The sequence below is a fragment of the Peromyscus maniculatus genome, chromosome 8, assembly GCF_049852395.1.
Source record: "Peromyscus maniculatus bairdii isolate BWxNUB_F1_BW_parent chromosome 8, HU_Pman_BW_mat_3.1, whole genome shotgun sequence".
In the NCBI taxonomy this organism is placed as follows: domain Eukaryota; kingdom Metazoa; phylum Chordata; class Mammalia; order Rodentia; family Cricetidae; genus Peromyscus; species Peromyscus maniculatus.
In genome coordinates this window covers 54454061-54480000 of record NC_134859.1, presented here as the reverse complement: position 1 = coordinate 54480000, position 25940 = coordinate 54454061, and the positions used below count along the sequence as shown (strand labels likewise).

General features: G+C 52.6%; 3 protein-coding genes across 6 annotated transcripts; all 3 read left to right on the top strand.

Annotated features, from left to right (window-relative positions):
- Positions 1 to 1633: 1633 nt before the first annotated feature.
- Positions 1634 to 3801, top strand: Tmem102 (transmembrane protein 102). 2 transcript variants are annotated; one of them, XM_076542713.1, is made up of 3 exons: positions 1667 to 1821; positions 1913 to 2364; positions 2467 to 3801. In XM_076542713.1, the coding sequence occupies exons 2-3, from the start codon at positions 2151 to 2153 to the stop codon at positions 3780 to 3782; spliced, it is 1530 nt and encodes a 509-aa protein (XP_076398828.1). In that variant the 5' UTR covers positions 1667 to 1821; positions 1913 to 2150; the 3' UTR covers positions 3783 to 3801. The 2 variants fall into 2 exon arrangements, with proteins under 2 accessions (XP_006973490.1, XP_076398828.1); XM_006973428.4 differs by having other exon boundaries at positions 1634 to 2364.
- A 166-nt stretch (positions 3802 to 3967) lies between these two features.
- Fgf11 (fibroblast growth factor 11) lies at positions 3968 to 11355 on the top strand. Of its 2 annotated transcripts, none has more exons than XM_006973429.4 (5): positions 3968 to 5978; positions 7633 to 7743; positions 7941 to 8044; positions 8652 to 8850; positions 9143 to 11355. In XM_006973429.4, the coding sequence occupies exons 1-5, from the start codon at positions 5786 to 5788 to the stop codon at positions 9211 to 9213; spliced, it is 678 nt and encodes a 225-aa protein (XP_006973491.1). In that variant the 5' UTR covers positions 3968 to 5785; the 3' UTR covers positions 9214 to 11355. The 2 variants fall into 2 exon arrangements, with proteins under 2 accessions (XP_006973491.1, XP_015847794.1); XM_015992308.3 differs by having other exon boundaries at positions 5670 to 5978; positions 8652 to 8872.
- Positions 11356 to 11460: 105 nt separating this feature from the next.
- Positions 11461 to 24894, top strand: Chrnb1 (cholinergic receptor nicotinic beta 1 subunit). 2 transcript variants are annotated; one of them, XM_006973432.4, is made up of 11 exons: positions 11461 to 11606; positions 11705 to 11844; positions 12485 to 12529; positions 13443 to 13552; positions 13717 to 13825; positions 14071 to 14218; positions 14805 to 15014; positions 21274 to 21497; positions 22795 to 22961; positions 23299 to 23446; positions 23736 to 24894. In XM_006973432.4, the coding sequence occupies exons 1-11, from the start codon at positions 11549 to 11551 to the stop codon at positions 23874 to 23876; spliced, it is 1500 nt and encodes a 499-aa protein (XP_006973494.1). In that variant the 5' UTR covers positions 11461 to 11548; the 3' UTR covers positions 23877 to 24894. The 2 variants fall into 2 exon arrangements, with proteins under 2 accessions (XP_006973494.1, XP_042138214.1); XM_042282280.2 differs by lacking the exons at positions 11461 to 11606; positions 11705 to 11844 and adding an exon at positions 12161 to 12382.
- The last annotated feature ends 1046 nt before the right edge of the window (positions 24895 to 25940 follow it).

Genomic DNA, 25940 nt, shown 5'->3' with positions numbered 1-25940 from the left:
TATCTGTCTCGTTACCACGCGCTCAGCCCCATCCTGTGTCTGTGCTATATTCTGATCCTTATTCTGGTCTCTGGTAGCCTAGGTTACTGGAAGTCATATCCTGCCCTAGTTTTTGTGGCCTGACCTGACGTTGCTGAGAGTTTCCTCTGGACTTCAGTTTCAGTTCTAATGGCCTCTGTGTCCACGGAACTTCAAATCCCCACGTGTTTTCCCTGCCATGATTCTGCATGTCTGATGTGAGCATCGCTGGTTACAGTCCCCCTCCACGATTCAGATGCCCTCTTCTGCATCACCTTGTATATTCCTGCCTTAGTATTATGGCCACTGATTCCAGGAAGATGCCTTGCCACCAACACAGAGAGCCTTTTCTCAATCTGACTCAAACTCCGACCCTGGACATGTCATATGTGTTATTATTACTTTTTTTTTTTTTTAGACAGGTTCTCACCATGTAGCCCTGGCTGTCTTGGAACTCTCTATGTAGACCAAGCTGGCCTTGAACTCACAGAGATCTGCCTGCCTCTGCATCTCAAGTATTGGGATTAAAGGTGTGCGTCACCACGCTCAGCTTTTTCCTTTTTAAAAAGAGAGTCTAAATTGCCCAGACTGGCCTTCAGCCTTCAGTCCTCCCAGCTCCACCTCCCAAGCCTGGCACAGCTTTTCTAAAGCGTAGTCTTTAAAATGACCAGGGGTCTTTAATCTCAGCACTCAGGAGGCAGAGGCAGGTGGATCTCTGGGAGGCCAGCCTGATCTACATAGTTTCATGGCAGCCACAGCTATACAATGAGGCCCTGCCTCAAGTAAATAAAGTAAAATAAAATAAAGTCAGAATTTCCTTAAAAGAGCTTCATCTAAGAGACCATGGAGCCTCACAAATGGAAGGAAGTGTGTGTTCTTCATTATTGTTTACTGTTCAGAGCCAACCAATTATCCCTCTTCTCCAATTCCAAGGAGTGTTTATGTAGGATTGATTAGACAGAACAATATATTGTCACAAACAACTTCCAGCTGGGTGTAGTGGCATGAGCCTGTACCAAGCACCAAGGAAGCTGAAATAGGAAGCTTGCTGTGAGTTCAGGGTCAGCCGGAGCTACCTAGTGATTCTAGGCCAGCTTGGGCTATATAACAAGACTTTTGTTTTCCGACACAGAGTCTCTCTGTGTAACAGCCCTGGCTGTCCTGGAACTCTGTAGACCAGGCTGGCCTGGAACTCACAGAGGTCCATCTGCATCTGCATCTGCCTCCTGAGTGCTGGGATTACAGGCGTGTGCCACCACCTCTGGCTTAAGACTTTTTATAAAATTAAAAAAAAAAAAAGTCAAGCCTGGTGCTGTACGCCTTTGATCCCAGAACTCAGGAGGCAGAGGCAGGCTGAGTTCTATGAGTTGCACTCAGTCTGATCTACAGAGCAAGTTCCAAGTCGTCCAGAGCCACACAGTGAAAACACAATCTCAAAACAAAACAAAACAAGTGAAGGGGGCGGGAGGTGGGAAAGGAAGAAAGAAGAAACAGCGCCCAATAGGCACTACTTTTAGCACAATGGCAAGGGTGTGTAGGAACCGCTACAACGCACCAGAATTGCGGGGAAACAAACTACAATTCCCAGGGTAGCAACATCTCAGCGGGGTGAAGGGCGGGACTGAACTCTCACAGGAGGCGGGACCAGTCCAGAACCACCCAGACAGCTTCCAGAAAAGGGCGTGGACATGTGACCATCAGGAAGTTACCTGTAGAATCTTTTACGGTGTTTTCTGTTCACAACCTTTCCAGCTACCCCTTAATCGGGAAGCCGTGGACCAAGGAGCCTCTTCTGAAAAAGAGGTAAAGGAAGCTGGACAGAGGGAGGTGGCAAAGATTGGCTACTGTGTTCCCCAGGAGGGTTCAAATAGCCATTCTTTACCTGCTGAGTCAGGTGAAGCGATTCACCGGGCCGCAACCTGCATCTAGGAAAAGGACGAAGAAAGTAGTCATCTGTTCACTTTGAAGACCAAACGCAGACGCATCATCTGCAAGACCCACTGTGTACTGTCTGTGGCCCTTGCTCCACCTCGGAAGGAAGGAAAGGAAGCTGGAGAACTTTGGGGAGCCAAGCAAAGGCCTGCCAGGGCTAACTCGGGTCTGTTTGCGCTAGCCCCAAACGATAGTGATCCATGGCTTCCACCGTATGGGGCGGTGCCCCCTGGTGGGGCCCGCCACCCCCAGCCCCAGCCCGGCCGCTCACAGACGTCGACTTCTGCTCTGGCGCCCAGCTGCAGGAGCTGACTCAGTTGATTCAGGAGCTGGGTGTCCAGGAGAGTTGGAGCGAAGGGCCCAAGCCTGGAGCTGATCTCCTCCGAGCCAAGGATTTCATCTTCTCTTTGCTCGGTAAGTAATTCTCAGCTGTGGGAAGCTGCAAACCCATAGCCTCACCATTCCCCACCCCGGCTCTGGACCACGATCCCTTCACAATCCCTTTTCTTCCTTTAGGTCTAGTTCACCGCCAGGACCCTCGTTTCCCACCCCAGACAGAACTCTTGCTGCTTCGCGGTGGGATTCGCGAAGGCTCCCTAGATTTAGGGCATGCCCCCGTAGGTCCCTACGCCCGGGGACCTCATTATGATGCCGGCTTTACGCTCCTTGTGCCTGTGTTTTCTCTGGATGGCACTGGGCCCGAGCTGATACTGGATCTGGAATCCTGTTATGCGTGGCTCCGCCTTCCAGAGCTGATGTGCGGAATTTCCGTCCGGGAGACCTGGCAGGATTGCCTAGGACCCCCTGTCGCAGAAGAATGTGATTTGACTCAACAAACCCATAGCAAAGAGAGTCCCACGGACCAGGAAAGCTCTGTAGACCAGGCACATGATTATGTCCCTGAGCCTGAGCCGCACACATCTGTGGAAAAATCATCCAATGACCTTTCAGGGTCCCAATCGCCTTGCAACGACATCCCCCATCTTGAAACTCCTGAACCATTGAAAACACTGAGTAGTGACGCCCTGGAAGAGGACGAAAAGCCATCCCCAAAGCCGTCGGAGGCTGCGAAGGCATGGCCCACATTATGCCCTACCCAAGTGGCTGCCTGGTTCTTCGTTAAGCTGGCTGAGGTCGCCGAGTCCCTGATCCCGGTCCCAGGCGCCCCGCGGCTAGTTCACGCAGCTCGCCACGCGGGTGTCACCACGGTCCTCCTGGCCACTCCAGAGCCCCCACGCCACCTCCTGCTCTTCGACCTGATCCCGGTGGTGACCGTGGCAGGCTGGCCTGACGGGGCTCGGAGCCACTCGTGGGCGGGTCCACTGGTCTCTGAGTCGGCTTCTTTCTACCTAGTGCCGGGCAGCCACCCGGGGCAGCAGGGCACCCCTGGATGGCAGCTGTGCTTCGCCCGCCAGGAGCTGGCGCTCAAAGCGCGCATCCCAGCGCCGCTGCTTCAAGCCCACGCGGCGGCCCAGGCGCTGCTGCGCCCGCTGGTGGCGGGGACCCGGGCCGCCGCGCCCTACCTCCTGCGGACCTTGCTCTACTGGGCGTGCGAGCGGCTGCCAGCGCTCTACCTGGCGCGGCCCGAAAACGCCGGCGCTTGTTGCCTTGGGCTACTGGATGAGCTGAGCCGAGTGCTCGAGGCCGGGACGCTGCCTCATTATTTTGTGAGCGGCCGAAAGCTCTGCCTGGGAGACGGCTCCGGGGCCCTGCGCGGGGCATTGGCCCAGCTCCGCGGAGACCCTGCCCAGGCCTTGCGTGAGGCGGTGGAGGAAGCCAAGGTTGCCCGCAAAGGGGGCGGTTTAGCGGGCGTAGGGGGCGGAACCCATTAAAGAGTCTACTCTCAGGGAATGCGAAGTGTTTCCTTTGGCGACAGGGTTGTGGGGGGGGGCACTGCTCCTGCTTCGCATACAGACTGTGCGTCTTGGGTCCACGGCCTCTCTTCTAAAAGGTCTCCCCCAGGGTTCTGCCCTGCCCGAGGCCCATGTTCTTCAAATCTGGCCGGCACCCCTCCTGACCCGGTGCTGCCTCCCGAGACATCTCCCCCGGATTCTTTCAGAGTCAACAGCGAACCGGAGGAATGGCACAAAATGCGGGAACCGGCTTTTGGAAACCTGGTTCTGATCAATGTGGCTTACACCAAAGCAGAGGGATATTAAGGCCGGAGTACAGCCCAGACTGGATGGCACAGGCACCCCCGTTTCTCCACCCCACCCCACCCCCACTTTCCTCTGTCCTCACTTCCATCCCAGGTAGTAGGGTCCCTCTCCATCTTCTCACTGTCGGCCGTTCCACTTGGCCCCCCAGCCCCGCCGCTCCGGGCTTCCTTGGCTCGTTTCCCCTGCACCCCGAGACTGGCAGGCCTTGCCTCGACTCCGCCTGCCTCTGAAACGGTCCCCACTCACAGCTCCCGAGGAACCCCAGGGTTCCGCCCGCCCGGCTTCGCCTCCCTCTTCCCCAGCGTCTCCGCCCCCTGCCCCGCCCCCGGGCCGGCTCGCAGAGGAGGGGGAGCTTCTGTCGCCGCCACCGCCGCCGCCGCCGCCGCCACCGCTTCCCACAGCCGCCGCCGCCGCCGCTCTGCCCGGTCCAACCTCCAGGCCCAGTGCTCTGACTTTGCCGAACCGGGGCGCTCTGCAGAGACATCTTCACTCCTTCCTGGGGGTCCGGGACACCTAGGCCGGCGTTGGGGGGAACCTCTGCTTGCGGGGTGACAGGGAGGGAGGAGCCTGGAGCCGGAGCCCGCGACACCCGTCGCCCGGATCAACAGGACAGGACAGGTTGAGGGGCGTCGGGGAAAGGAAGGGGGTGCTCGAGCAGTCCCAGGAGGACCAGGAAGCCCTGTCGCAGGAAGCTGGGATGCGCTGTGACTTACTAAGGCCTGTTCGCGTTTGAGGAGTGCTCACTCACAACGTGGGCACTCCTCTCTGGGGGGCCTGGTTAGACTGGAGGGTGTGGGATCGAAGCAGGGCCGGCCGCTCCTCGGGGGAATCTAAGGGGCCGCCAGAAAGCAAACAGAAACGACTGATGCTCCTGTTTCGGGGTGACCGAGGGTCCTCCAGGCAACCACCTGGTGTATGCACTAGGAAGGGCTGATTTGGAGGTGACTTCAAAAGGAGTGGAGGGTAACAAAGTGAGGGGATGGCCTCAGCAGCTGGAACCCTGGGGTACTAGAGCCCCAGGGACTGGAACCCCGTGAGAACAAGCATTATCCAGCCAGAGGAACTGGGAACCCCTTCTCATTGGACCTAGACAGCCTGGATATTGAGACATATTTGGGGGGATTTTTTGGGAGGGGAAAAGTGGGAGAGCCACTCCATTTAGAGTATAGCAAAGGAAAAAAACCATCAGGACTGGGTTCCTCTCTGACATTGAGAGCAGCCCAGGGTGAACTGATGTCCCCAAGGCTAAAGACCCACACCCTTCAGAACACAAGAGTAGGCTGGGCGGGAGGGGCCCCAAAATAGGGTGGAAAGAAGTCTGAGGAGATTAAGAACACATCTTGGAAATCTAGGGGGGTCTTGACTTTGGGACAGGGGAAGTGGGGACAGAGGCCAGAGAGGAGGGGAGGGGAGAGCTCTCTTTAGGGGACAAAATTCATGGGTGAGGTCAGCTGAGGAGGGCACAGGCTGTTGGAGCCGCTGGAGCCAGGGCAAGGGCCCAAGGGTGGGAGCGGGTGCTTGTGGGGGGAGGCAAGGGGGTCTGGGGCTTATCCTGAGGTCCTGTGGGTGGGGCGGTGGGGTGGGTCCAGAGCATGCCCTGGTGAGAGGGCTCCTCTAGGGGAGCCCAGGGCGCTCCGGGAGCCTGCTGGTTTCGGGGTGTCTCCTCCCGGGGCGCTATGGCGGCGTTGGCCAGTAGCCTGATCCGACAGAAGCGGGAGGTCCGCGAGCCCGGGAGCAGCCGGCCGGTGTCGGCGCAGCGGCGCGTGTGTCCCCGCGGCACCAAGTCCCTTTGCCAGAAGCAGCTCCTCATCCTGCTGTCCAAGGTGCGACTGTGCGGGGGGCGGCCCGCGCGACAAGACCGCGGCCCAGGTGAGTGTGTGGCTAGGGCGGGGTCTCCGAGCCCCAAGTCCTTCTGCCTGAGACCAGGGACCCTGGAGAATGCAGCCGATCCGGGGGTAGTGGGGGGGGGGTGTCCCAAAAGTAGAAGAGGTGGGCCAGAGCGACCAGAAAAAAAAAAAACCTACGGGACTCTGCTTCAGTTTCCTTCCCCTTTGCCGGTAACGCCGAGTCTCCTTGCTTTCGAGGGCAAGGGGACGGTTTGAGGGGCCAGGTCTAACGGCCCAAGCTTCTCGGCTCCGGTCTGCCCCCCTTCAACACAGGACTCCCCACCCCCACGGTCGTTCGCCTACGTGCGGGTTCTCGCGATTCTTTCCATCCGGAGCGGAGGGACCTGGGGGGTTCTGGACGCTTGGGTCACCCCGAGGGTTTCTGCAGCCCTGGCTGCCCCGCCCCCGCTCCGGTTCTCCCGCCCCTCCACGCCTGGGCGCTGCTCTTCCTGGTCCAGCTCGCCTGGCCAGGAGCCAATCTCGCCAGCTCTCCCCCGGGTGTCCTTGCAGCTCCCTCGTCTGCCAGCCCCCTCCGTACGCCCTCCTTCGGTGACCCTGCGCTCCGAGAAGGGTGCTGAGCACCCCCCTCCCATGACTCCTGTGCGACTCGGAAATCCGATCCTCCGGGCTCGGGGAGGGGGACCCTGTGCTAAGCAGGACCTCGCACACAGTTCAGCCTGAAGACCTGCACCGAGACTTGGGGCGGGGGTCGTACCACTTACAAGGGGGAACGGGGAAACCGGCCGCGAGCAAGCCGCGGGGAAGGACAGGTGTAAGGGCTGGCGTGTGACTCCCGTCCAGGTACGACACTTAGGGAGTCCCTCTGGCCTCTCTCCAGGCCGCTGCCGGCTCCCCTAGGGGTAGCCCCTGGCGGCCTCGCCCCCCCCACCGGCGGTAGGTGTGGTACAGTCCGCAGCCCACCCTCTGAGTGGGACCCAGCCCCCACGTGATGCAGCTTGCCTCTCCATCTCTGTCCCCCTCTTCCTTTCCCTCGATTGGTAAAGAATGTCCCCCATCCCAGGCCAGTTACCTGGCTGAAGGGTAGAGCCTCAGCCTCGGGCAGAACTGGACCCTCATGAGCCAGCCGACTGACTGACAGAGACAGACGGACAGATGGGTCAGTGTCAGACAAGCCGGCGCTGAGCCAAAGCCAGGCCCGCGCCAAGCAAGCGGCAGCTGCAGCAGCAGCAGGTGCTGAGTCAGCGTCAGTCAAGTCCAGTCCCACCCCTCCTTCTGAGGGGGAGCCCCTTCCCTGTGGTCACCTTGCTGCGCACCCCGACATTTGCAAACCCATTTGCCCTGCGTCTCCAGCTCTGCCCGTTGCCTTTTATGTCTCTCTCTTCTACCTCCTCTCCGCCCCTCCCCCAACTCCGGTGGAGAGAAGGAATTAAGCCATTTAAATAAATTTCAATAAATTAAGCTGACGCTCATAATTAGAGAAAGCGGAAGGGACCCACACCCCAGCTTCCTCAGGAACCGAAGAGGGGTGGAGGGAAGCCTGCCTGGAGGGTGAGAGAGCTAGGCCCCCCGGGAACTCTTCTCATCCCCCCCTCCTTCTATCCTGTGATCCCGCCAAGTGTAGGAATGTTTCTGGGAACAGAGATGTCATTTTCAAAGATGAATCTCTCTCTCTCCAGAGCCTCAGCTCAAAGGCATCGTCACCAAACTGTTCTGCCGTCAGGGCTTCTACCTCCAGGCGAATCCCGATGGGAGCATCCAGGGCACCCCAGAGGACACCAGCTCCTTCAGTGAGAGGGGAAGCCAGCTGCAGGGTGGGAAGTGGGGATCCGGGGACAGGAGATGACAATCCTGTCGCCTCTTCAGGCTTTGTCGTCTTCACTCTGTCTTCTTGAGCCCCCGAGGGAAGCAATGGCGCTGGAGCGGGGAGGGGACTCAGATGGGAGTGAGGCCCTTGGGTCCTGATGGCCGCGCTCTACTCCCCCAGCCCACTTCAATCTGATTCCCGTGGGGCTCCGCGTGGTCACCATCCAGAGCGCCAAGCTGGGTCACTACATGGCCATGAACGCCGAGGGGCTATTGTACAGCTCGGTAAGACAATGAGGCTGAGTGGCCTGGGCTACTGGGGACACCCACAGCATATGACCACCCTTCGCCACAGGCAGGACTTGCACCCAGGACTCTTCCTGCTTGAGCTGACCACTGCCTGTTCCAAAAGTGGTCCTCGAGAGTGCATCCCGCTTCTACATGCACTGCTCACCCTCAAGTACCCCAGGCTCTTTGGCTGTCTGGCCCTCTCATCTATTGGGGCCCCACTTCTCAGCCTGTCACCTCTAAACTTCATCTTTACTCTGGAGAGGAAGTAGTAAGGGCCTGGGAATGCAGAGAAGAGATCTTATTTCCAGGGCCCTAGAAGCCTAGTTCCTACCCCTGGGTGGCCTGCCAGGCTCCTCCTGATTCTCTCCTTGCTCTGGTTTCTGCATGGACTCAGTATTGCCATCCTCCTTTCAAAAAAAATATATGGATTATATCTTGGCTGCTTCTTCCCAAGGGCTCCCTTCTGCCAGTGATATAACTCTCTCTCTCTCTCTCTCTCTCTCTCTCTCTCTCTCTCTCTCTCTCTCTCTGTGTGTGTGTGTGTGTGTGTGTGTGTGTGTGTGTCCATGCCTCTTCTCTTTCTGGATCTTTGTCTCCTCAGCCGCATTTCACAGCAGAGTGTCGCTTTAAGGAGTGCGTCTTTGAGAATTACTATGTCCTGTATGCCTCTGCTCTCTACCGCCAACGTCGTTCCGGCCGGGCCTGGTACCTAGGCCTGGACAAGGAGGGCCGGGTCATGAAGGGAAACCGAGTCAAGAAAACCAAGGCTGCTGCCCACTTTGTGCCCAAGCTCCTGGAGGGTGGGTATGGGCTCCAGAAAAGGTGGGTCATGTGGGAGGGCATTGACCTTGGCATGAATATTGAGTGTCTCACAGCCCAGGCCATAAACGTTAAACAAGACGACACTGTTGTGATAGGCCAAGACAGGAAGGCTTTAGCCTTTGGGGGTTTGGGGAGCCCTCTTCGTTTGGGTTGGGGTTCTCCAAGGACGAGTGTGTAAAGGAAGGGAGGACTCTCAGAGCTCTGATTCTCCCTGGCTCTCTGTGCACCTAATTCTCCTTCCCTGCTCCTCTCTCTCTCTCCCCTTCGCAGTGGCCATGTACCGGGAGCCTTCTCTCCACAGTGTCCCCGAGACCTCCCCTTCCAGCCCCCCTGCCCCTTGAGCTGTAGTCCCTGGACTGGAGGCTCCCTGCACTTCCGGCGAGCCAGCCACCGCCACAGCCTGCCTCGTAGCCCTGCGCCAGGCCCTGCTGCTCTTCCCCGTTACCACACACATGCCCTAAGCAGCCAGGTCTCACCAGGTGCTGCGCCCCGAGGGAGCTTAGGGGCTGGCCGCCGGGACTTCCGGGGTTGCTGAGTTCTTAGATCCTGGGGCCTAGGAGAGGTTCCGAGATGGGGGTGCCTGAAATGATCCTGGCTGACCACCTATTTCTTTTCACACTAACTCCTCCCCCTCCAAAGAACCCCAGTTTTCCCCAAGATGGCGCTGGGGGTTCCAATGATAAAGCGAGGGAGTTAATACTCCTCACCCTGGCTGAGCCAGTTTCTGAAGCCATGTACTGTATTCTCCTTTACATTGCCACGAAGCCATAGCTTTCCAGGTCGCTCCACTGGCACTCAGAACTCGTTTCCTTCTCTCCCATTCCACCTCCTGCCTTGGTCTGGACAGGTTCTGATCCAGCTGACCACCCCAGCCAGGGCCCTTCTGTGTGCTGTATTAGAACCCAGGCATGGATCCTTTAAGCTTTGATGGACCCCCCCCCCCCGCCCCCCGTTGTTTGTTTTTGTTTTTTAAAGAAGAGGTTGAATTCGAGCCCCCTAATGTCGCCACTGGCCTTGGTCTGAAGTGGAACCAGCCTCAGGTCACACCACATGTTAAACCTTCGTATCCCAGAGACACCCAGTTCTAGAGCATGGTGTTCTAGACCTCTTTGGAGCCATACTTCCTCCTGAATCTCGGCTCCAGGACACGGACCATGACTCGCACCCCTTTTTTCCAGGATGGAACTGGGGCCTGTATAGCCATATTATTGTACTAGAGTCAGTTCTAAACCCACTCTTTCACTTCCTCTAGTGATTATTTAAGAATGAGCTGTGGCTAGAACTCAGCTATGATTCATTAAGAACTAATTGGTTCTGAGCTGTGCTTAGTAGCACATGCCTGTAATTCAGCACCTGGGAGACTGAGTCAGAAGGATTTCGAGTTGGAGGCCATCGTGGGCTATAATAGCAAAGCCCTGTCTGAAAAGCCAACACACACACACACACACAGAGAGAGAGAGAGAGAGAGAGAGAGAGAGAGAGAGAGAGAGAGAGAGAGAGAGAATGCTTACTACTACTAATCAGTACTGAATGAATCAAGAACTACTGCTTGTTTTTCCTAGATAATTTTTTAAAAATCCCCTTCCCTTTAGAATGCTAACCTCACTTTTACATGGTTTCTAGTTTTAGCATTCCAACCGGGGTTCTGCCAGGGAAACAAGAGTCTCGGGAAAGGTACAGGAATTCTGGAAGAATATACCTGGGGCAGCTCAGAGGAGGAAAATGGCATGCTTTGATTGAATTTGCGTCTGCCTTGGGGAGACATGAACACTTAGCTACCTCAGCAGGAATTCCTTCCAGGTCCCTTCTAAAGCTGAGGTCCTTTGCTTGATATGGTGTGGTGCGTTTGTGAGGTGGAGGAAGGAGAATTGGGAATAAAGGGCTAGCCTGGGCTACATAGGGAGTTCAAGACCAGCCTGGGCTATGTGAGAGCCTATCTCAACCACAGAAAACTGAGGTCTGTCAGGATAATAACTCCAGAATAAGAAAGGACAAATAGGGACAGCCTTGATTCCCCCCCCCCTCCCAGCAAGGAGACCCCCAACTCAGCAATAAGTCCAACTTCTCCCTCCTACAGGTCAGGCCTAGGAAATGAGGGGCCTCTTGGGCTCCCAGACCTCATATATCCCCAGAGCTTCTAATTATAGAATTTACTTTACCTTACAGCTTATAACCTCAGCTGAATTTTAAGTACCCAAAAAGGACCTGACAATGGGGACCCTCTAGTAATCTACCCTCGGGGTAGATTCCGAGCCTAGCAGATGTAGGTGGAAAGGACTACGGAGGTCCTAAGGGACAGGCTAGTGCACAAAGGCAGGTCACTTTTCCTCAGGCCCTTTTACTTCTTGGCTTGTTGCAAAAGATGCCCCCCCCCGCGTCCCCCCCAACAGACCCCGCTCAGGCTCCGCCCATCCCCTGGCTCTGCCCTCGGGGGGACTGGGTCTCCAAGCTTTCTCTAATTAAAGATGATTTGTACAACCCGAGTGTTCTCTGCCGTTTGTGAGTGGAGGGCGCCTGCCGTCGCTCCGGGCGGAACCAAGCCTAGAGGGCGGGGCGGGTGGGCTGGCGCCCGGTCCCCCGACAACAGGTGCACATTCCTGGGCGCCTCGTCACTTCCCCTGTCCTGGCGGCTTCGGCCGCTCTCGGGACAAACTCACTGAGCGAAGCGGCAGGGCCATGACCTTAGGGGCGCTGCTGCTGCTTCTGGGGGTGCTCGGGGCGCCCCTCGCCCCAGGTAAGTCAGCCTGGGCCCCGAGGAGGAGGCAATGGCAGGGGGCCATCCATGCTCGCGGCCAGCCACCGGAGCGTCACTTAAGTGCTTCCCTTCGCCAGGCGCCCGCGGGTCGGAAGTCGAAGGCCGACTGCGTGAGAAACTTTTCTCGGGCTATGACAGCTCGGTGCGGCCGGCGCGGGAGGTGGGAGACCGCGTCGGGGTCAGCATTGGCCTCACCCTGGCGCAGCTCATCAGCCTGGTGAGGGAGGGAGGGCGAGCAGCGGGGTGGAGGGCGCCGGGAGGGGCAGCCTGGGGGCGGGGCAGCCTGGGGGCGGGGCAGCCTGGGGGCGGGGCTCTGGGCGGGACCACGGCCTGGGGGCGGGGTCTGAGGCGAGCTTAGGCCCGGAGATGGACAGGCCTTTGGCGAAGCTTGGGGAGAAAACGGGACCAATGAACGCGTTTGTGGGCGTGGCCGCCCTGACAGGCCCAGAATACGGCTCTATGAACCCGCCTGGGGGGGCGTGGCTGGGGGCGGGGCTGAGGCAGAAGGACGGCTAGGGGGCGGGTCTCGGGGCGTGGCCATGTTGGATGGGATGTAGCAGGGTCCAGCAGAGCTTGGTGCTCAGCGACCAAGGAACAACCCTGGGCGGAGATTCAGGGTTGTGTGGACGAGACACTGGCTGTGGCCCGTGACTGAACCCGGAGGTAAAAGGCAAGGAAAGCAGGCGTCAAGATCTGGTGTTTCGAGGCAGGGCTGATCCCCACTCAGCTTCAAGATGGGGTTTGCAACCAGGAAGGTGCGGTTTCGAGAAAGGGGGTAGATTGCTGTGAGAAAGTGACCCCGAGCCCTCATGTCTTCCCACTTCATTTCCTTTCTGCCTTAAATTTTTCCCTTCTAGAACGAGAAGGATGAAGAGATGAGCACAAAGGTGTACTTAGACCTGGTATGGAGACCCCGCGGGTTAGGGAAGGGCCCCGCCACCTTTATATTAATCTCTTGAATGCTCAGCCCAGTAAGATTTTTTTTTGCATAATGACTTCATAAAACATATAGATAATAACCGAAACGGAGGCTTCTATAAACAATTCCTTCCTAATTGTTTAAAACACAAGTTTGGCATCATTAATTTGAATTCTCATCCTGTAAAGGGCCGTGAACTGCAGTTTTAAAACCACTGTAGTAGAGGATGGCTAGTACAGTCTCTTCAATTACTTTTTTTTTTTTTTTTTTTTTTTTTGGGTTTTTCGAGACAGGGTTTCTCTGTGTAGCTTTGCGCCTTTCCTGGAGCTCACTTGGTAGCCCAGGCTGGCCTCGAACTCACAGAGATCCGCCTGCCTCTGCCTCCCGAGTGCTGGGATTAAAGGCGTGCGCCACCAACGCCCGGCCTCTTCAATTACTTTTTAATTTGTTTTATTTTTATTTTATGGGTATGGGTGTTTTTGCCTGAATATGTGCCTGCCTGCACCACATGCGTGTCTAGTGCTTGTGGAAGCCAGAAGAGGGCGTCCGATCCCCTGGGACTAGTGTTTCAGATGGTTGTGACTTCCTTGTAGGTGCCTGGAATCAAACCTGGGTCAAACTGTAGCCCGGGTCAGTTACCCTCTGAGGGGGCCCTCTCTCCAGGCCCCCTCTTTGGTTTTAGAGACTGAAATTGTAAAGTGCCGTGCAGGCGGAAGGAAACGAGTTGCTGTGAATCCCAGAGATTGAAGGCAGAGCCAGCCCCTTTCCCCCTTGACCCACAGGTCAGACCTGGGCTCCTCCCCTTTGCACACTCACTCCCCCGAGCATCCTCTCAGACATCCCGAGTCTCTCCCTGGCCTCTAGGCTGAACGGTCCTTTAGCATCTGCTTCCCTAGGAGTGGACGGACTACAGGCTAAGCTGGGATCCTGCAGAATACGATGGCATCGAATCTCTCCGCATCACCGATGACTCTGTCTGGCTCCCTGATGTGGTGCTGCTGAACAAGTAGAGTGTTTCCGGAGGCGTGGGGGGGGCGTGGGGGCGGGGCGGGGGCGGGGCGTGGGGGGCGGGGAGGTAAGGGGTGGGTGGCGTGGGGGGGGGTGTTGTGTTAGCGGAGGATCTCCGGAGGACAGATCCGGATCCCATATGAAAAGATCTCTTTCCTGCAGCAATGACGGAAATTTTGACGTTGCTCTGGACATCAACGTCGTGGTATCCTTCGAGGGCTCTGTGCGCTGGCAACCCCCTGGCCTGTACCGCAGCAGCTGCAGCATCCAGGTTCCCAGGCTGTGTCTGTTCTCAGACTTCCTCACTCCCCAGCTACTCCCAGTCCTGGGGGGGGCCGTAATTCCTCCTGACCCTCGCCTCTTGTTTACCCTGACTTTCCCTTGCCCTGTGCAGTCTGCCATGGTGACGCTCTGCGTTTCCCTGCTGATCCCTCCTCCGTTGAAACCCACATCCAGTGCCCTCCCAGACTTCCCTTACCGGTCCTCCAGCAGCTCGGTGTCTTCCCCTCCACTCAGGTCACCTACTTCCCCTTTGACTGGCAGAACTGCACCATGGTATTTAGTTCCTACAGCTATGACAGCTCGGAGGTCAGCCTGAAGACAGGCCTCGGTCCTGACGGGCAGGAAAGGCAGGAAATCTACATTCACGAAGGGACCTTCATTGGTGAGTGGGCATGCTTCTCACACCCAAGGCTGATAAACAGGCTCTGTTATCGATGCCCAGCGTAACCTGGTGGGGTCAGCAAGGTGGGGGTGTCCATCAACACTGCGAATATGGAAGCTGAAGCCAAGCTCTAACATCTTAATGCCAGCACTTGGGAGGCTGGGGGAGAAGGATTGCTGCATGGTCAAGGCTAGCCTGGACTACATTCAGAGACCGTGATACTTTTTCTTTTCTCGTGTGTGTGTGTGTGTGTGTGTGTGTGTGTGTGTGTGTGTGTGTGTGTGTTTGGTTGGTTTGGTTTGGTTTTTCGATACAGGGTTTCTCTGTGTAACAATCCTGGCTGTTCTAGAACTTATTTTGTAGACCAGGCTGGCCTGGAACTCACAGAGATCCACCTGGCTCTGCCTCCTGAGTGCTGGGATTAAAGGCATGTCACACATAATAATATTAAAAAACAAAGAACCAGAGAAAAATGGAAATTGAGACTTGTTTAAGTTTATTCGAGGGCTGCCTAGCAGTGTGCCGTTCCGGGCACTAACTAGGGCAGCTGCTGCACCTGTGCTTACCTCTCCTGTCCCTCCTCCAGAGAATGGCCAATGGGAGATTATCCACAAACCTTCTAGGTTAATCCAGCGACCAGGGGACCCCAGAGGAGGGAAGGAGGGCCATCGAGAGGAAGTCACTTTCTATCTCATTATCCGACGGAAGCCTCTCTTCTACCTGGTCAATGTCATTGCCCCGTGCGTCCTCATCACTGTCCTGGCCATCTTCGTCTTCTACCTCCCCCCAGACGCAGGTAACCAGCAAGAGCTTCAGCTCTGTGTCACTAGCCCAGCCTCCCCTCTCACCTTTAGTCCAGGTTGGGTTATCTTGTTTCGTTTTGTTGTTTTTAAGGGGTGTGTGTGTGTGTGTGTGTGTGTGTGTGTGCACTCACAAGTGCCCATGGAAGTCAGAGGTGGGATGCTGGATCCCCTGCAGGTGGAGTTCCAGACATTTGTGAGTCTCCTGAGACAGCTCTGGGATCAGAACTGCAGTCCTCTCGTTTGCTTGTCTGTAGCTGTGATAAAAGACTGCCCGAAGCCAGTCTATGGGAGGAAAGGGGTTTATTTGACTTACAGGGCACACTTCATCATTGCGATGAGCCAAGGCTGGAGCTCGAGCTAAGTTAAGCCGGGAAGGAACCCTGCTGCCTGGCTCACTTCCTCTGACTTGCTCAACTACTTTCCTTGTACAGTCCAGGCCCACCTGCCCGGGAATGGCACTGTCCACAGTGGACTGGGCCCTCCTACATCGATTAGCATTAAGAAAATGTCCCCCCACCCCCGATCGGGCGGTGGTGGTGCAGCCTTTAATCCCAGCACTCGGGAGACAGAGCTAGGTGGATCTCTGTGAGTTCGAGGCCAGCCTGGGCTACAGAGTGAGCTCCAGGACAGGCTCCAAAACTGCACAGAGAACCCTGTCTCAAAACGCCCCCCCCCCCAAAAAAAGAAAAAGAAAATGCCCCCATACATGCCCACATGTAATTCCTCAACTGAAGTTCCTTTTCCCACATGTGTCAAATTGACAAATTAAAGCCAGTCTTGACAAGCAGCAAGTGTTCTCAACTACTGAGCCATCTCTCTAGCCCCAGGATAGGTTTTCCAATCCATGATGGATTGGATATCAGCAATCCGAGGTGCGCCCCCCTCCCCCCGCCCCCTGCACAGGCCCTGCAGCTCCTCTGCTGCCGGCTTCTCCTCACCCAGTAACACTTCACTCTTCCCTTTAGAATCCTGGCCTCCTGTTCTCAGAGCTCCCATGTCCATGACAAACCAAATTCCAGGCTAAGCCAACTTCCTGTTTTCTGCTTCCCATCCCCGGCAAATAACCCCCTCCTCCCTTTAGACACCAGCTGGTGCCTCAACTGGCTGTCCCCCTGGGAAATGACAGTTGACTTTTCTCTGTAAGGAAGTACAATGTAGTCACAGGGTAACCTGGTCAAATTCCTTAATGACTGTGTGTCTGAGTTGCCTGATCAGGAAATGGGACAGCCACTGTCCCTACTGCATAGAATTATTTTAAAGATTAACTGGGTTAATAAAACTATACCCAGTACCTAGCTGCATCTATGTAAATGTGCTGGTTTTTGTTTTTTGTTTTTACTACTTTTGAGCAGTTGATGTAAGGTAATGCAATTGAATTATATGTATGCATTCTAATCTTTACAATAACCTTTCAGGTGAGTTCCACATTGTCATCCCCTTTTGTAGAGAAGGGTAAAGGAGCTGAGGAAGTTAGTTCACTTGTCTGGTATCACATTCAGGTCAGTGCCAGTCTTATTCAGAGACCTTGCCGATAGTGTTTTTCTTCCTTCCTGCACTTGGGAAACTGAGGCAGGAGCATTACCAAGAGTTTGAGGCCAGTGAGTAGTAGGGTCTTCATAAACAAGACCCTGTCTCAAAAAATATTCCAAAAAAACAAAGTAAGCAAATATGAAAACAAATAGACAAAGCCCTGTATTTTCCTCATTCCTGGCATCAAGTCCTCTGTCCAGAAAGGGAGAGAGATGCCGTTCAAGAACATACTTCCGGGTCCAGCAAGATGGCGCCCCAGGAAAGATGCTTGCTACCAAGCTTGAGGGCTTGAGTCTGACATGGAACCCACAAATTGTTCTTGGACATCTCCAGGTGCTCTATGATAGGAACATGTACAACACACACACACACACACACACACACTGTTAAAAAGAAAAAGAACCTGCTTACAAATATACTCACTTCCTTCTAGAACAGGGCAATCTTGGAACCTAATATTACAGGACCAAAATAGAGTGAACAGTATAGCTTATTTATTTCAGTACCTTTCATGAAGTGTGTGAGGTCTCTTGTATGACACAGGAAGAATCAGCCACTTTTGTATACCGTTTTATTTTTAGAGTCTTCAAATTGCTACATTGTTCTTGGAAAAGCTACAGAGATTGGTCCATTCATTCATGCAACTGTATCTGTGGAATTGCTGTGATATGCTAGGCACTGCAAAGGCACCAGGGAATAAAAATTATAAGATTGGATTGAGGGGGTAGGGTAGCTCAGTGCTAGAGCAGGGATGGGTGGCGCTTGTGTACCATACCTGAAGCCCTGAAGCCCACCCCTCCAGCTGGGGGAGGGGAGATAGCAAGGGCTATAGTTTAGGTGGCAGAGTGTTTACCTCGTTTGCATGAATGAAGCCCTGAGTTCAGTCTCCGGAACCCATCTATAAACAAGCTAACCAGTAAATAAAATCACTGACCTTCCTGGGTATACATTCTAGTGGGGAGTCCGTCAGTAAACTGATGTCTACCATCGTATATTAGAAAAGGATTTTTTTTTTTTGTTGTTATCATTGTTTGGTTTTTTTTTTGTTTGTTTGTTTGTTTTGTTTTTCAAGACAGGGTTTCTCCCTAGCCCTGGAAATCCTGGAACTCACTTTGTAGACCAGGCTGTCCCTGAACTCAGAGATCTGCCTGCCTCTGCATCCTAAGTGCTAAGATTAAAGGTGTGTGCTACCATGCCTGGCTTCTGGACAAGTTCTAAAAAGGAAAATCAAATAAGAAGGGGTTTGGGAAGATTAAAATGGGGGTGGACTCCTATATAGTAGCACTCAGAGACAGGACAATCGAGAGTTTGAAGCTAGCCTGGGCTACATTCTCAGCTACAAAGTGAGAACCTGTCTCAGAAAAGGACTCGGGCTGTAACTGACATGGAAGAGTGTTTGCCTGTTACGCATGAAGCCTTTAACACCTATTACAGAATGAACTAGGCATAGTAGCAAAACCCTGTAATCCTGACACTTGGGATGGGACTGAAGGTAGGAGGATCAGAAGTTCAAGGTCATCCTCTGTGCATTGTGAGCTCAAGGCAAGCCTAAGATTTGTGACATCTGGTCTCAAAATTCAAACAGACCTAGAGAGATGGCTCAGCTGGTTATGGCACTTGCTGCCAAGCCTGATAACCTGAGTTTGATCTCTAGAACGTACATGATGGAAGGAAAGAAGACTGTGACGTGTTGTGCGTGCTGTGGCGTGTGTGTGTGTGTGTGTGTGTGTGTGTGTGTGTGCGCGCGCCGTGGCACTTGTGCCCACACACATACATACATACATGGTTACAAACACAACCCCCCAAGATAAAATGTGATGAAACAAACAAAAACACCAACTGAGAAAAACACCAGGGGCTGCTGCATGGCTTTTTCGATACAGGGGCTGAGTATCCCAGGGTGACCACAGCTCACTACACAGCTAAGATAACCTTTAACTTCTGATCTTCCTGCCTCTATCTCAGGAGTGCTGGAATCACGGGCATGCATTGCCACACCAGTTTATGGGGTGTTGGGGATTGAACCTAGGACTTCCTTATGCTAGGGTAGTACTCTACCAACCCACTACATCCTCAGCCTCAAAGACTGCAATTTAAAAGCAGAATCTCTGGGTCTGGTCCTCACCACCAAAGAATAAAATGAATAAGTAAATAAATCAATAAAAATTGGCTGGGTGGTGTTGGCACACGCCTTTAATCCCAGCATTTGGGAGGCAAAGTCTGGCAGATTTTTGTTAGTTCAAAACCAGCCTGGTCTACAGTGAGGTCTAGGACAGGCTCCAAAGCTACACAGCAAAACTCTGTCCTGAAAATCAATAAAAATAAAAATAAAAGCCTGTGCCACCACTGCCCAACTTAGAACCTATTCTTGAAAACTGTCCTCTGGTAGCCACTCAGGGGCCGTGGCTCTTGTTCTCCCGTATGTGCACACGTGTGTGCACATACACACAAGTACATACACATACACACAAAATAGAGAAAAGATAGTACAATTTTTAAAAATGAGTAAAGTGTGATGTTAGCAAATGCCTCAACAAGAAGGGAGTGTGTGCCGTTAAGGAGGTAGAGAATGGCCCTCAGGTTTCTGGTGGGAGAACTTGTCAGGTAGGGAGACAGTAAGTACAAAGGCCCTCGGGAGTGAGGATGTCTGCATTCACAAAACAGGGAGGCTAAAATATATATATATATATGGTGGGCATGGTGGTGTACACATACTCCCAATACTTAGGAGACTGAGGCAGGGGGATCACCTTGAGTTTGAGGCCAGTCTGGGGTATATATAGTAAGTTCCAGGCCAAACTACAATGTGAAGCCCTCTCTCAAAAGAAGAACACAACAAGGCCAGGCGGTGGCGGCGCACGCCTTTAATCCCAGCACTCCAGAGGCTGAGGCAGAAGGATCTCTGTGAGTTCAAGGCCAGCCTGGTCTACAGAGTGAGTTCCAGGACAGCCAGGACTATTTCACAGAGAAGCCCTGTCTCCAAAAAACCAAAAACAAAAACCAAAAACAAAAAAGAGCACAAGTGTAGTAGCATAAGCCTTTAATCCCAGCACTAGAGCCCTGAGTTCAAGAGCAGCCCAAGCAATACAGCAAGTAATTAATCTCAAAACAAACACAAAAGGTGCTTCTTTGGACGAAATATCATTGCACTTTAAGATGCCAAGTGTGGTGACACATGCCTTTAATCCCAGCTCCCCTCCCCACCAACTCCCCTCCCACCCCCACCCCCACCAGACAGAGGTGGGAGTATCTCTGAGGCTAGTCTAGTTTATATAGTGAGCGCCAGGCCCACCAAGGCTACATAGTGAGGCCCTGCCTTAAAAAAAAAAAAAAAAAAAAAAGCAGTAGCAGCAGGCAGCTCTTATCTATCGACCAGCATGGGCTGCCGGTGGGGATCCCCAGAACTCACTGCCTGCCTAGCCAGTTGGCGAGCTCCAGGTCCAGTGAGAGACCCTGACTCAAAAACTAAGGTGGGGCGTCATGGCACCCAACAGCAACTTCTGCCTCCCATGAAAGCTTATATACAGTGCACACACATGTATTAATAAAAAATAACTAGCCAGGCGGTGGTGGTGGTGGTGGTGGTGGTGGTGGTGGTGGTGGTGGTGGTGGTGGTGGTGGTGGTGGTGGTGGTGCACGCCTTTAATCCCAGTACTCGGCAGGCAGAGCCAGGCGGATCTCTGTGAGTTCGAGGCCAGCCTGGTCTACAGAGTGAGTTCCAGGAAAAGCGTAAAGCTACACAGAGAAACCCTGTCTCGAAAAACCAAAACAACAACAACAACAAAACAAATAAAAAATAACTTCTGAAGACAAATCAGGGAGAAAGTAAACCTAGTTTAGTAGTAACGGGAAATGAGTATCAAGTTAGGGAGCTAATAAGAAAGGCTGATAGACCACGGTAACAGTATTCTGTGTGTGTCTCCTTTTAAGACAGAGATTTATGTAGCCCAGGCTAACCTTGAACACAATATGTAATTGAAGCTGGCTGATGCTCCTGCCTCTACCACCAAAGTGCTATTGCTATAATGACATGCTAGGCCTAATTTGCCTTATATGTTAGTGAGATAATAACATGGTAGCTGTATCTCAACCTTCTCTAGAAAAAATTTTGACTTGAACCCAGGGCTTTAAGCACACAAACAGGGCTAGCACTCTACCAACTCATTTGGCTCCCCAGCCCTTCCCAGCCCTCTGCTTGCCTCACTCAGGAGTCAGGTTGGTCTTGAATTCATTCTGTAGCCAGAAGCAGGCTTTGCACTTGAAATCCTCCTGTCTCAGCCTTGAGTGGTTGGGATACAGGATTGTGCCAAGCCTAGCTAGAACAGCTTTGATAGTGAGGAGATTAGGCTGTAGACAGGTTAAGTTTAGGGTGTCAACAGAAAAGTTGAGTAGGCATTTGGATTTAAGCCTGAAGTTCAAAGTAAGTCTGGACTAGAGGAACAAACATCAGAGAGATTTGCAAATGACTTTCCCAAAAGCCTGCCCTTAGGTTGGAAACACAAAGATTGATGATGCCTTAGAGGCTTCTTCCTGATAAAGACTAATCCTTCTGGTAGTGTGTTAGCCTATGTCTTTAATCCCAGCCCTTGGGAGGCAGAGGCCAGCCTGGGCTACACAGGAGTCTTTGTCTCCATAAAATAAAATGTTTTTTCTTTTTCTTCCTTCCTTTCTTTCTTTCTTTCTTTTTTAAGACTAACCCTGCTTTCTCCTCTGCCTTCCAAGGAGAGAAGATGGGGCTCTCGATTTTCGCCCTGCTGACCCTCACTGTGTTCCTGCTGCTACTGGCAGACAAAGTGCCTGAGACCTCCCTGGCGGTCCCCATCATTGTCAAATATCTCATGTTTACCATGGTCCTCGTCACCGTCTCAGTCATCCTCAGCGTCGTGGTCCTCAACTTGCACCATCGATCACCCCACACCCACCAAATGCCCTTTTGGGTCCGCCAGGTAAGAAGGATCTCCTCCAACCGGTCTTACTTCCGGATCTTATAATCAACCAGGTGAGGGAAAGGATGAGGCCAGCCTGGGCTACACAGTTACACCCAGTCTGCAAATGACCGAGAAAAAAGATTAAAAGAAGGAAGGAAGAGCATCCTTGTGTTTGGCTTTGTGTCTGGAAGCTGCTCCAGCCACCAGCCTGGACTTGACCTTAAGGACAACTACAGCTGGCATCGTGTTGCAGTGCAGGAGCCTGCTGGATGGTTTATTTTACCTTCCCATCCTAATCACCTCAGAGATCCAACACGCCCTTCATCCATTCTGCTCACCTAGAGGCCCAGACAAACATTATTAGGGGCAGATGCCATCAGGGTAGAAGACTTTTGACCCCTTAATTTTTCAGGACACAGCCCCTTAAAGATTTTTTTGTCTTGTTTTTCGAGACAAGGTTTCTCTGTGCAGCCCTGGCTGTCCTGGAACTCAACTGTACACCAGGCCAGCCTCAAACTCAGGGATGCACCTGCTTCTGCCTCCCAAGTCCTCGGATTAAAAGTGTGAACCACCACTACTGGCTTAAAAGAGCTCTTTAAAAAAAATGATAATTTTATGTTTTGTGTATGGATGTTTGGCCTGTGTGTATGAATATTCACTACCTAGTGTTGCTGATGCCTGGAGAGGCAAGAAGAGCACCAGACTCCCAGGAATTGGACATACATACAGGTGACTATGTGCCACCATGTGGTGCTGGAAATCGAACCGGGGTCCTCTGGAAGAGCAGTTGGTGCTCTTAACCACTGAGCCATCTCTCCAACCCGCATTAAAAATCTTTTAAGAGGTTAAGAGCACTGACTGTTCTTCCAGAGGTCTTGGGTTCAATTCCCAGTACCCACAGGGCAGCTCTCAATTGCCTGTAACTCCAAGATCTGATACCTTCATGCAGGCATACATGTAGGCACATCAATGCACATAAAATAAAAATAAATAATTTTAAAAATCTCTTAAGCAGAAATGCCATGGTGGCCCACACCTTTAATCTCAGCACTGGGGAGACAGGCAGGCGGACCTCTGATTTAGAGGCCAGCCTGGTCTACGTAAGTTCCAGGACAGCCAGGGCTGCACAGAGAAACCCTGTCTGGAAAACAAAAACAAAACAAGGCCAGCTGCGCAGTTGCGTTTGCCGGTGTAGCTCAGTGGGTCCGTGAGTGCGCATGCGCGGCAATGAACACATGGAGTGGGGACAGGTAGGGGCTTCCTTTCTGCTTTGAAAGCATTAAAGCCCTCTGCAATGTGCCACTCACTTCTATAGATCTTCATTCACAAGCTCCCTCCATGCCTGGGTCTGAAAAGGCCCAAGCCCGAAAGAGACCAACTGCCACATCACACTTTTACTCCAACAAGTGGCTGGGGCCGAGGAACTGATGAATATTTCATCCGGAAGCCTCCAAGTGATTTTCTTTTCCCTAAACTTAACAGGTAAGACCTACACTCATCAGGCTCTCGGGCAAGGGAGAACTACAGCTCCCAGAAGTCCGTGGAAGAGCTCCCGAAGATAGTGTGGTCTAGCATCATGGGAGTTGTAGTAGCCCTGCTGCTGCTTGCTTTTCGAGAAGGTGGCATTTTAAAGCTTACAGGGCCAGAAATTTGCCAAAGTCTGGAGAGGTCGGTGCTGGCAGGGAGATCAGGAAGGGCTTTCTCAGGTTCTGGGAACGGCTAGGCTGTTGGAGGAGAGAGCTGGTGCAGGGGCTAGGCCACCGGAACTGCTTGATCTCTTTGAACCCAGTGTGTGGCTACACAGTTCCTGCCCTTACAGGTTTCAGCCTGAATTATCTGCCCCGGACCTGCGACGATTTATCGATGGCCCAACCCGGACTGTTGGTCTGCCTCAGGAGCTACGCGAGGTCATTTCTTCAATCAGCTACATCGCCCGACAGCTGCAGGAACAGGAGGACCACGATGCTGTAAGTCCAATGAGGTTGGAGCCCGCAGGCTCCACCCCCAAGCTCAAACCCCGCCCCTGGCAGTCCCTTTTGTTTCTGATCAGTGTGCCTGGTTTCGTCCCTCCTCCTGCTTTCCAAGTGGCTCTTTACTTTCCTATCTAGGTGGTGCCCTGGTTCTTGGGCAAATTGCCTTTTTCTCAGATTCCAAATAGCTACCTATACCTTGGGAGAAGCTTTAAGGGGTGGGCTTTCCAGGGCTCCAGCCCTGGAGCTTATTTACTTATCTGTTTATTTTTCTGCCTACCCTTAGCTAAAGGAGGACTGGCAGTTTGTCGCCATGGTTGTGGATCGTCTTTTCCTGTGGACATTCATCGTTTTCACAAGCGTCGGGACCCTGGTCATTTTCTTAGATGCCACGTACCATTTGCCCCCTCCTGAACCTTTTCCCTGAGGACCGGAGGGCCATTTTTGCCAACGGTTGCAAGTGCTCTCAAGCTGTGACCACTTAACTCCTGTAAAAATCTAGTTTCTGGGAAGGCGTTGAAGTGAGACTTGGGCTGGGTAGGTGCCTTAAATGTACCTGAAATGTCATTATTTAGGGTCTCGTCCTTCTGGGTTTTTTGTTTTTGAGACAGAGTCTCACCCTGTGGTCCAGGCTAGCTGGCAACTACGTATCCCAGGCTGGCCTCAAACTCACAGCAATGTTAGTTCCTTAGCCTACCAAATGTTGGGATTATAGGCCTGGTGAGCCAGCGCACTTGGATTTGGATTCTTGAAGTTACACTGAATGTCACAGCTTTGATCCCTAACAAAATAGAATTATACGCAGTAGATTGTAAGCCTTTTGAGGACAGGAAATGTGTTAGCGACTCTAATGTTCCTAGGAATGTACACAGGTCCTAGCCCATAAGTGCTTAATATTTATTTAATGAAGAGAGGGGGGATAATTCTGGAAGGAAATATAGAAAATATACTGGCTACAACTGAATGTAAAAATTGTCTATTTTTAACTTTCTATAATTTATTTTTTTGTAATGATTATCACCTTTAAACTGAAAAGGTATTTCTAAAAGGTCTGTATTTGCAATGAGAAAACATTAAAACCAAACCAAAACAAAACCTTTCAAGATCCAGGAGTGGTCAGGCAGTAGTGGCCACACGCCTTTAATCCCAGAAGGAGGCAGAAGCAGGCACATCTCTGTGAGTTCGAGGCCAGGCTGGTCTATAGAGCAAGTTCCAGGACAGCCAGGGCTACACAGGAAAACCTGTTTTGAAAAACCAAGATCCGCCGGGCGGTGGTGGCGCACGCCTTTAATCCCAGCACTCGGGAGGCAGAGCCAGGCGGATCGCTGTGAGTTCGAGGCCAGCCTGGGCTACCAAGTGAGCTCCAGGAAAGGCGCAAAGCTACACAGAGAAACCCTGTCTCGAAAAAACCAAAAAAAAAAAAAAAAAAAAAAAAAAAAGAAAAACCAAGATCCAAGAGTGGTGGTGAATGCCTGTAATCCCAGAATTTGGAAGATAGAGGCAAGGGGATTACTACAAATTCATGGCCAAAATCTGATACATACTGAATTCAAGACCAGTCAAGAAAGAGAGAGGAGAGAGGAGAGAGGAGAGATCACATTCATGTCAGGCATAACGGCTCATACTTAGAACCCCAGCATTGGAAGGTTGAGGCAGGATTGCTGTGGGTTTCAGCCAGGTTAGGCTGTAGAGCGAGACCCTGTCTCACACAACCTTATTCAAGCTCTAATTCTGGGACATAAACCATTAAACCGCTCAGAATCTGTTTCTGTATCTGTAACATGAAGCAGATAGTAGTATACACCCATAGAGAATTCCTATATATCAGAGCTCTGAAACTGATGGGCTTTGGTTTTGGTTGTGGTTTGGTTTTTGTTTTGTTTTTGTTTTTTCAAGACAGGGTTTCTCTTGCGCCTTTCCTGGAACTCCCTCTGTAGTCCAGGCTGGCCTCGAACTCACAGAGATCTGCCTGGCTCTGCCTCCCGAGTGCTGGGATTAAAAGCGTGCGGCGGCGGCGGCGGCGGCGGCAGTACCGCCGCTGCCACCACCACCACCACCACCACCACCCAGCTGGTTTGGGTTTTTTTGTCTATGTTCTTGGGTTTGTACAGGTCTTATTAGTTTGTTTTGGAGTGGTTGGAATTGAACCCAGGGTCTTGAGAACAGTAGGCAAGTACTCTACCCTTGAACTACTTACCAGCCCTTATTTTCCCTTCATTTTTGATTTAATGGTTTTGTTATTGTTGCTTGAAACAACTTTGAACTTCTGATACTGCTGTCTCAAGTACTGGGATTATGGGCATATACCACGCCTGTTATTGTTTGGGTTTTGTTTTAGAAACAGGATCTTAGTAAGTTGTACAGTCTGACCTTCAACTCACTCTATAGCCTCAGACTTTCCATTTTCATGCCTTTGGAATAACTGGGATTATAGACATGCATACCATGCCCTACGGGCTGGTTTTTTGTTTTGTTTTTGAGACAGGATCTC

Bases quoted from the DNA above. Each gene is read 5' to 3' on its own strand.
- Fgf11 (XM_015992308.3), top strand. From the start codon at position 5,786: ATGGCGGCGTTGGCCAGTAGCCTGATCCGACAGAAGCGGGAGGTCCGC. The intron at 5,979-7,632 runs GTGAGTGTGTGG...CTCTCTCTCCAG, and splicing joins GCGACAAGACCGCGGCCCAG to AGCCTCAGCTCAAAGGCATC. The intron at 8,045-8,651 runs GTAAGACAATGA...TTGTCTCCTCAG, and splicing joins AGGGGCTATTGTACAGCTCG to CCGCATTTCACAGCAGAGTG.
- Chrnb1 (XM_006973432.4), top strand. From the start codon at position 11,549: ATGACCTTAGGGGCGCTGCTGCTGCTTCTGGGGGTGCTCGGGGCGCCC. The intron at 11,607-11,704 runs GTAAGTCAGCCT...TCCCTTCGCCAG, and splicing joins CGGGGCGCCCCTCGCCCCAG to GCGCCCGCGGGTCGGAAGTC. The intron at 23,447-23,735 runs GTAAGTCCAATG...GCCTACCCTTAG, and splicing joins AACAGGAGGACCACGATGCT to CTAAAGGAGGACTGGCAGTT.
- Tmem102 (XM_006973428.4), top strand. From the start codon at position 2,151: ATGGCTTCCACCGTATGGGGCGGTGCCCCCTGGTGGGGCCCGCCACCC. The intron at 2,365-2,466 runs GTAAGTAATTCT...TTCTTCCTTTAG, and splicing joins TTTCATCTTCTCTTTGCTCG to GTCTAGTTCACCGCCAGGAC.